At 33.1% G+C, this 10,720-nt stretch overlaps 1 protein-coding gene across 1 annotated transcript in view; it reads right to left on the bottom strand.

Moving 5' to 3' along the window:
- Positions 1-2,181: 2,181 nt before the first annotated feature.
- Positions 2,182-10,720, bottom strand: part of CHIC2 (cysteine rich hydrophobic domain 2) — a 55,761-nt gene continuing 47,222 nt past the window's right edge. The window contains exons 4-6 of the mRNA XM_008522201.2: positions 7,675-7,731; positions 7,449-7,508; positions 2,182-3,598 (exon numbers count right to left, since the gene is read on the bottom strand). Of these exons, the coding sequence (XP_008520423.1) occupies positions 3,548-3,598; positions 7,449-7,508; positions 7,675-7,731 (168 nt within the window). The 3' untranslated portion in view covers positions 2,182-3,547. The remainder of the gene's footprint in view (positions 3,599-7,448; positions 7,509-7,674; positions 7,732-10,720) is intronic.

Genomic DNA, 10,720 nt, shown 5'->3' with positions numbered 1-10,720 from the left:
TACCACTCACCAATAGGAAATTTAAGAAACTCCCTTGTAAAAATGCAAATACCACCTTAGCAGAATTGAGCGAGTCAGCTATTCATTACTTAATGTGACTGACTCACTTTAATTGCCCTTCTAAACACCTAGCCAAGAATGCAAAGGAATAACATTGTTACTGGGAGCTTTGGAGAAGGAAGAAAGAAAGGCAATTCTGAAATATGTCCATGCCTGGATGAAGACTCTGGACATCAAGAGGGCAGCAAAAGGACCCACAGCGCTTCAGTAGGATAGGAGAAGGAAAGAGGGTCCAGGACCAGATGTTGGAATTCAGTCAAAGACAGTTTAAACACACTGTACTTTTGATTTGGTACTACTGACCAACAGTTGAGCCACAGCCAATATTTACAGTGAAAAACCAGGCATGCAGCTAAAGGTTATAACTGTGAAGCAGAATACCATAAAAGTTGAAAGTCTATGTACATAATGTTATATAAAACTAGTGTAGTTTGAACTCATGCAACTGTGGGTCCAACTATACATGTTACTATTTAATACCATTCTTCTATAACCAAAGATTAATATAGATGATGTCAGTTTTATAGGGTTGGTCTGTGTCTACTAATACAAAGAAGCAATCAGAAGCTCTCTACAAATAACACTGAAAACACAACCATGGAGAAAGTTGTGGTTCTTCCCGGTTTAAAATTATTCAATTACAAAACTAGTTTTTATTGTAAGAAAAAGAAATCGTTGTTTACTACTATTCAAGGTTTGAACACTTCCTGATTTTAGGCCAAAATTACATGTTTGTATTTTAAATGAATGAGACCTAGTCATTAAAGTGGCTTAACAAAGCATCTGATGACCATTTTATATAGGTAAGGTGACCCACTTGTGAGACAGAGGCAATATCTACCTTAGAAGTTAAATGTGTGACTTCAGTTCTACTACAGTCATTAGGTTTTGGAGTATACATTTTAAGTCAGATACACAAAAGTCATGTATTAACAGGGTTTGCAAACTATATTATTTGATAAAAGAATGTTTCTACACAGGAATAGTGGACTGACTGTAAAATGCCAGTGATGTATAAACAAAGATCATAAATTATTCACTTAGCCTATGTAAAATCTATACTTTAGATTTTCTGCCGATCATACCTTTTCTTGAACAGTTTTAAAAGAACCCATGGCTCATGTCTCACAAACTTCAAACCATATAACAGGAACCGAAGAAACATTTCCTTTGGACTGATGTTCACATCACGTATGCATCTCCAACATTTCCAATTCCCAGTAACATGGGCACTTAGATTCATGATTCAAGAAAGGATAAGCCAGAGGGCTTATACTGGGGGCTACTAATGAAAACCCAAGCGCGGGAATCTAATCACTCTAGGCGTAACTGGCTTATGGTAACGCCACATATTAAGCAGTCACAGTTCTTTTCTATATATATATTAGAAATATAAGAGTGCACATTTCTAGGGAATCTCAAAGCAACTGACACATCTCTCAAAATTAGAAAAGCTTTTAAAAATTCTATACTTAACACAACTACAAAAACTATCTTACTGTTAAAATATTCTTATGGGACTAAAATAATTTTAAAATTATAATTTACGGAAGACTAATGACAAGAGAAAAAATTATGTGTAAATAGCTACAGTTCTTCCTACCAAGCTGATCAATATGGTGCTCTATAAACTTACAAAATTTCAGATACGGAACACTGTGTTGCATAGTCTACACAGTCATCACATTTTTCTGCTCTTTCTGAATCCTGAGGCTAAATCGCATTCTCCAAACAATAATCTTTCACACTGAAACTACAGAGGAATTCTAGAGTTTTTGAATAACATTACCCTTCAATTGTACTACTCTAAGAGGGTCAGACACACCGTAGACACAAGGTAAATAAAGTGAGAAGTATTTGAATTCTTTGTACTTTGAGCTCTTCATAGGAAAAGTGCTTTATGAATTCAAGTTGGTAAACGTTTTGGGGGGCAGTGAAAACAAATAATTCTCAGACCAAAAAAAAAAAATCCTAGTTTTTAAGATAGTTCCTAATGTCCAATATAGGATATAGGATATAAGATACTGGCATTCAGCTATTCAAATTTATACAGAATTACAGTACTTTGGAGAAGTACAAAGAAATACTTTAAAAAAATACAGGTATATAAATTAATGAAACTGGTATTTAAAAGATTTAATACAAGGAAAAAGGTATTATATAGTGGTACCAATTCTTAATACAAATTATTAAGCATAGTTTATATAATTTCAAAAGTTATTCACATTATTGCTCGATACCACAGTTGTATGGAACAAGTTCTAGACACACATTAAAACTTGTATAATTTCAGGCTTATAAAAACAAAAATTTACACATAGGCCATTCAGAAATTTAGAAAAGTTTTAAAATGCATGGAGATATACAACCAAAAGGAGAAAAAAGAAATGTATGTTTGTATATATTTAAAAGAAACAAGCTGATCTGATTTGAACTTATATGTCAAACTCTCAATCAAAAAAGTACATGTAATTGTACTGAAAGCAAACTAGTAGATAAAAATAGTACTAAATATGTCCTCCAATTCTTAGTAATAATCTGTTCTAACTATCAATGGGGGTATTAAACACCTGCTTATTTTTAATTCTAAGACTTTTGCTTTCTTTCAAAAACTTTTCAGAAACATATATCTGTTCCACAATTGTGTTACATTGGGAGAAATATTTTCCTTACAAATTTTTAAAAGGAGTATTTCCATATTTTTGTATAAGATTTGATAAACAATAAAAAATAACCCAAATAAGGCCATTATTATCTTGATCAAAAATACACACAGATTGTAATGCTACTATATTTTGTGATCCTGAGCTCTAGTAACCATTAGATGCATGCATACCATTCAGCAATTTGTCTATTCTAATAAAAATAATTTAATCCTGCCTTACTACCTTTGAAGACAGAAATACTTTCAAAACTTTCTGATAGGTCTTCATAATGTTACAGATATTTCTGCTGTAAACAGAGCATTGGGAACTATATGAGAAAGAATGTTAGGTTCCAAAAAGCTATTAAAGAAAACTTACTGTTTGAAAATAATAACTATGTTAAATTTTAAAAGGAAGAAAAATAATACAAAGAGTGTGCTTGCTAGAATAGATAACTAGAGTGTTACAAAGGTGTTTTTCTATATTAGGAATTAATAAATAAAGGAATGTGTACACCTTGGTGATATAATAAAAAAGGCTGGCCACTTTTTATGCTAAGTTCAAATGTATTTTTTTGATAATACAAAAAAAGTAATCCTTGAAAATCAGAATACATAACAGAAAAGAGCACAATAACTTAAGTATTAAACATCTGTATGAAATAACTGTTGCAAAGTTTGACAAAAATGCACACTTAGAACATGCGGTTATTAAAAAAAAAAACAGAAAAAAACACCACACGATTCTGTAGAACCAATGTTATGTCACCACCAGGAGAGCACCAAGCAAGGCACCATTGGAAAGACAACATACTTGGAAAGTCTCTATAAATAAAGTAAACGCTAATCTGGTCGAAAAATCGGTGTCTTTGGTAAAAATTCTATGAGGATGACCTGTAGAAGGAGAAAAAAAAAAGTTTTAAAAAGATTTAAATAGATTTTTACCATTAAAAAATTTCAGTTATATTCCATCACTTAAAACAATTTTGATATTGCCACTGACACACAGGAGAATGCATGGATGAATGAATGAGAAAATGGAGCCAGCACTTACTGAGAACTAACTATATATAATATCCAGTGTTCCATACTATATAGATCTATTTACTCTCAACAACTTTTCTATGTGGCAAGTATTATCATTCTCATTTTACAGGTGAGGAGACTGATGATCTGAGAAGTCTATCACCGCGGATTGTGGAGTCAGTATTTGAACAAAGGACTGTCTTAACTCCAAAGCTTTGCCCTTTCCACTGCACCATGTGGCTGCAGCTGACCCACTATTTACTTCTTCAGGCTTTCTCACTTTTATCTAACTCAATTCCATGGGTCTTTAGGTTCTAGACTTGCTTTCATTTTACTGTACCAGGATATGTGATCTCTAGGTAAAGGGTACTGGTCCCTTTATTTCTTTTTCTTTTCCCTTTTATTGTTGAGGAAGATTCACCTTGAGCTAATATCCATGCCAATCTTACTTTATTTTTTAGTATGCGGGCTGCCAGCACAGCATGGCCACTAACAGAGCAGTGTAGGTCCGCACCCAGGGACCAAACCTGGGCCTTGAAGTGGAGTGTGCTGAACTTAACCACTAGGCCACTGGGTTCACCCTGTTTCTTAATTTTTTTTTAAAAGCCCCTTCTTAGGTTAGCAAAATTAAAGGCTAAAATTTGTTCCAAAGGACCTTTTACTAGGAAAACCAACAGAAACAAAACATAGTAACACAGAAAGACGCAAGTTGACCACAGCTCATTTTTATTCCAAACTTAAACTGTCTTAAATTACAATCAATTCTTTCCCTTATTCCAACTCTGTATGGAATAGACGCTAAACAAATACTTATTTGATTTCCACAGTTCCCAAGTTTGGTGAACTCCTCATTCTTTTTCAGAAACTATATCTTGATATGACCTCCAGGTTTGGACACTCTTCTACATTCTGGACCAGAAACCTTCATTTTCACTCTTCATTCTCCTGGCTTTTGATCTGCCTCAATAAAGAAGAGACTTCTATATCTGGCTCAAAAATATTACTCTCCTAGATTAGCTATCACTACGCCTTAGGTGTCACCTTTGCCACTCTCCTGACCTGTTATTTGCCTATAAAATGTTGACTAGCTCCTGTCTAGCGTCTTTAGTTGAGGTAGATCCCGTTTCTCAGTTTCCTCATCTGCAGAATGGATTGGACTAGATGAGAAGATTCTTTGCAGCTCTAAAAGTTGATGATTAAAGTTTAAACTACTATGAGTCAACATTCAATAAATACTTTCATATGTCACATATGTCCCCAATCAAGCATCTTGACAATTTCAGTATAGGCATTACAATTTACAATGTATATTACATACTGCAAAATAAAGGCTATCTCTGACTATATTTGAATTATTATTAGTTTTTAAAGAATATTTCACACAAATTCTTTTCCTTCAGAAGCCACACACAGAACCTGACCACTTGTCTCGCTTCTTCTAAGTCATACTGCTCTACCATATCTGATAAAAGCAAAGTTGGTATCAAGCTGGTATTTCTTCTAGACTGTCTCCAACATTCAAAATATAATCAAGGAGACTTATTTTCCTTTAACCAACAAATGAAATTTCTGTAAGTTAAAAAAAGTTGAGGTTAGGGGCCGGCCCGGTGGCGCAACGGTTACATGTGCACATTCCGCTTTAGCAGCCCAGGGTTTGCCAGTTCAGATCCCGGGTGTGGAAATGGCACCACTTGGCACGCCATGCTGTGGTAGGCATTCCACATATAAAGTAGAGGAAGATGGGAATGGATGTTAGCTCAGGGCCAGTCTTTCTCAGCAAAAAAAAAAGGAGGGGGATTGGTAGCAGTTAGCTCAGGGCTAATCTTCAGGGGGAAAATAAAAAAGTCGAGGTCAAAGAGAAATACATGGTAAAAAGGTCCCAATTCATTAGATAAGGAAGCACTCTTTTCTTTACTATCTTAACTTCTAAAAATCATTTTCTAGAGAGTTTTTGAAATTATGTTATTCCCCCGTTCAACTCTCACAAACATACATACTCATAGAAAATTTAGAAAAAATATATTTTTTAGCAATATATATTTTATATAAATATAATATTTTTTTACTACTCTTCTGGATATCCTCTATGATGATGTGAAAAATAATATAATGGCTTTAGTAGAAGTGTTTAAAAATTCATGATAAGTTAAAGGAAACTATTTTACAAACAAAGCACATAGCTCAGAATGTTTTGGAAGGTTAGTAAATTAAATCATCTTTAGTTAATAAAAGAATGTCATAAAAATAAACATGAATATAATAAGTATATTTTATGAATGAATGACATTTATATAGTTCTATCTGTAAATAATAGCACTGGGAATAACTTTTATGTTTTCCTTTCCAAGCAAATTTAGAAATGTGCAAAATAAATAAATAAAACCATTGGTTTTAAGCTTAGTGTTTGAGTTATAAATATAGCAACTATCTTTCCACAAAATTCTTTAAATCTCCTACATATCCATCCATCCCCCAAAACACATAAACTCTTTTATCATCTGTGATGAAAATACAAGACTAGCATTTTCATAGGTCAATCTCAAAACAAGACTTTTTTGTTATAATAAGTATCAAGTGTCTTTCTCATCATCATAATTAACATGTTTGATATAATGGATAATGATAAAATCTACATTATTTGGTTCACTGAATAGAGCTATTCTATGAAAAAAGAGACATTTTAAAGATGTCTTTTATGTTCAAGACTAGAAATGGGATTTGACTGTATGATAATGAAAGAAAGGGAAAATGCTGCAGAGAAAAATCATTTTATGATAATTTCCAACTATTTAAGCACTGTTTTAATCAATCTTTAATACACACACACACACACATATATACTATCTATGATGGCTATATTGTTTCAAAGAATAGACAAAATTTATCAGAAATGATGTGCCAGGTACTTCACAAAGGCTATGACTTTAATTTTCAACGATTAACTCAACTTCCTTAGATCTTTTTCTCTTAATATAATAACCTTTACATATCTAAAATAAAACATTCAAGCTCAAAGTAGAATAAATAAAAATTCATAATTTTCTATAGTACTCTGAACTTCTGAACAGGAGAAAAATTGTTCAAGTAGATCAAGGAGTCAGTAAATTAAATCCCATACTGAATAAGTTCTAAAAGTCATTGCATACACGGGCCAATTAGATCTCTTAAAGAATAAACTCAGGATGAGCAACATCTCATCTCCTGCTTACTTTTGATAGAATTTTTGCAAAACAATATTCTAATAACACTTTGAAAGATTCTTTAAAGGCCACGGAGGTAAGGGCAGTTAAAATCTATAAAGTCTAAAGGTTTCTTAAGCTCCAACGGCTTGGCTGAAAGGTTTTCTTCCATACTTGGAAACTTGATTAGCATTATATAAAAAAGCCATATCTGACTTGCTGCGTAACCAAAGTTGTGGTTATTCTTTATACAGCATCTAAAATTTCACACTCCATCAACACATGTTCAGGCTATTTTATCTTGGCAATTAATTTATTATTTTTCAGAACACAGTGAAGCCTTGTTTTCAAGTCATTCATAACTTTATAAATCAGTCTTGCACATGAAACCATGCATCTGTGAACCGTAGAAAATCCTTGCGCTCAGGAGATTAAGCTCCTGACACCTTTGCTGATTAATAATCATGGAAAGAATAAGATCAGAAGCAAAATAAATGATCATTTAATAGAGAAACTCACAAAACAGCCCTTTAACTTACATATTCCATCATGTTATTCGTTTCACATTTCCTTTTGCTCAGTCTCCAGTGCAAGCACAGCTAGACAAGTAGGAGAGTAAAGGAAGAAAAATGAGCTCTATTTTATTGCAGCACACAGACTACCCCATTTGTCCACCTTTCATATTTTTAGTTCAACAAAAGCATCTGTTTCCATACTGTGCAATTCAGACCCCAACAGTACGAAGCTGCTCCCTGTGGTACTCACCTTGTGGTATAACCTATTGTTTTCCCATTCTAATAACTTCTCAATCGATCTTCGTGTCTGGAAGACAAATGAGAAAAAAGTTTACTCTTGACTGGTTTTAGAAAAACTTTGTTTTGCAGCTGCTTTTTGTGTGAAAAGGAGAAAGATATGAGACAGTGACTGAGTATAGGGTGGTCTAGTCTAGCACTAAATAGTAAACTGAACAGAAATAGTACTCTATTTTAACAAAGATATGGCTTTGTTTCTTAGCATTGTATCTTCTTTTTAACTGTTTCAAACTTACTAGCCTCTGATTTAAAACTATCCAAGTCTAAAAAGCTAATGTTATCTACCAAATACATACATTTAAATCCCCATTTCTTTCAAAAACATTTTTGTGATACTTAAATAGTACTAAAAGTTCTTTAATATATATTTTTAAACAGTGGGTATTTAGGTATTAATTAACAAAATGCAAATGGCCTTTAGGGTAAATTCAAAAAAGAAACAATTAAAAGTTAAAAAATCAATTAGCTATTAAATCAAACTAATTTTCACATCATACTTAAAAATAATATCCAAATTTAAAAGCTGGTTTATCTATTATTCCACAAATAAAGATTTTCAAACAGAGGCAAAACTGTATTTAAACCAACAAAAATTACAGCAAAACCAATTCTTAACTCAATACTACTGCTAAAGGAATCAACGAGAAATTTATATTTAAGATTACTTGATTTCTGCAATATATGCTATGTGGCATGAAAGGTTTCTTGCTTGGGAGTATGAATAGGAGAGGATAATTCATGATGCCAGGTGTTAGGATGAGACTAACAGAGCTGCAGGTGCAAAAAGGACAGTGTTGCCACAAGAATCAACTGCAACTTGGTGCAGCTGCAGCTTCCTTGCAAGGGAAGGAAAAAAGCATTTTAGCGCTATTAATGTGGCACAACTCTAAACAAGTACTAATAACCAAATACGAAAATTTGCATGTCAAGGAAGGATGAGCTAGGTGAAAAATTGTTATGATCAAGCTGGTTTTGAATAGTTTACTGTTACATAATAAAGTGTTTAATATTTATTTAAAGTATTTATTGTAATCTAGTTACCATATTACCTTTAGCATGTTGAACATACTAAAGACACACCACAGTCATGTAGGTGCCAATTATAATTCATAACTACCAATGACTTAGCACCACTGCCTTACATTTTCTAAGCTTATGTGATAAAAATCAGAAAATCAACTAACTCTCTGGGTAATAATACACCAATGACTAATTTATTACATTACTTTTTTTGAACAGTATTTTTGGCAAGAATTTTAAGTAAAAAAAAGTGCCCTTGTTAACAACGATCAGCAGACCTCACTTGTTTCTTTGTAAAGATAGCCTTTTAGAGGCAGCTCTCCTTTTAAATGAAAATAGGGCAGCAGTTATGGTCACACTTTTTGTTAATTTAGTTGCCAGTCAGCCCCAAATCAAAAGAAAATAAGGCTGCAGAGTGTAATTAACATTCAGTTCAGTCGTTTTGTCCCTTGTCTAGCCCCCAAGCTTTGTTAAAATTGCCATCTGAATGCTGAAGGCTGTAGGGAAATCGATTTGATTCTAATCGCACCATGAAAAGAACATGATCTAACTGCTTTCAGCCCTCCGTAAATCTGTACTAGGTCTTTAGCACAATGCAACTTCCAATTTAAAAAGCACTGAATGTCTCGTCAATGACTTTGTGAAGAAAAAAGAACAAGGAGCAGACATAAAAATTCCAATAGTTGTTTAAGCATTAAACTTCATTTGCATCACAGCGAACCTGAAAAGGGCTGACCTCTCAAACCGCCTCTCAGGTCTATGAAGTTGTAGCCTTGACAAGCTCACATTGACAGAGCTCATTGACTCTGAAAGGCTACTCTATCAATGGTGAAAAATGGCAATAGGTTCTACTCTGAGCAGGCATCTGCCTGCCCACCCGCTGCTAAACCAATGGCAAAACCGATTCAAAACCTGAATCTACCTTGTAATCTTCCTTTCTGGGACCTTTTAATAATAGATTAAGATTACTATACAATTTGAGGTTTTACTTTTACTGATGGTTTAAAAGGGGAGGGGGTGAAAGAACTAGGGCGGGAGGAACAAGCCTTCCAAGTCTGTTGTCTTATATTAATGTATAAAAATTAAAGCTTAACATTACATTCTGCAAATATTCATTACTCAAAGAAAAAAAGCGTAGTTACCACCATCATCATTTCATCACAAATTTAAACCCATGCTATATTTTAACGAGAATGGGTCTCATTATGAATGGATCTCATGTTGTATATGGTATATACACAAATGATCAATTTAGAAAATTAAAAATATTTACTTTAAATAAGACAACTACCAGTATTTGAGTAAAAGATAATTATACAGTATAAACCTTACATTCCAAAATATTTATGTAGGGATTCTGAATTTACTCTTTGCCTCTAATTAGGAGTTTAATGATAGGGCTTGGTATAATTATTGTATCTTACAATATTTAAGAATTCTAAACTAAACAAACCCTGGTATGCCATATTCTGAATAAGCACCTAAATATAAAATATTTTTACACACTTGACAGTCTGGAGTAGAAGCTATGAAACAGCACCATCTAATCTTGCTATAAGACTTCTTTCCTGCTTGACAGGTGAAAAAAAAAGCACTTGCACGTGCAGCTTAATTAATCATTGCACTTGACATCTCAATGATTTACAGTGAGGAGCAGGTGAGAACATACAAAACCAGAAAGGAACCCTTGATCTGAGTGGAACATTTCTAGCACACTAAGGTGACAAGTATATAGATTCTAGCAGTCGTTAAAAAGGAAAGAAAGAAAGAAAAGGAAAGAAAAGAAACTGTACCACAAATTATTTGTTAGTAACAACAAAAGCTCAAATTAAATGGAAAAAAAAAGCTTTAACTACTGAGAATGTTTAATATTCTGCAATTATTTTTAGTTAACAAAATCAAAATATATTTTCAAGATTAAATACAATACCTGTTTGGCAGATACTGAAAAAATACATGACACTTCAGCATTTATAAAA

The sequence above is a fragment of the Equus przewalskii genome, chromosome 3 (assembly GCF_037783145.1).
Source record: "Equus przewalskii isolate Varuska chromosome 3, EquPr2, whole genome shotgun sequence".
NCBI classification, from domain to species: domain Eukaryota; kingdom Metazoa; phylum Chordata; class Mammalia; order Perissodactyla; family Equidae; genus Equus; species Equus przewalskii.
The sequence above is the reverse complement of the archived record's forward strand: the minus strand, read 5'-3'. Positions and strand labels throughout refer to the sequence as shown.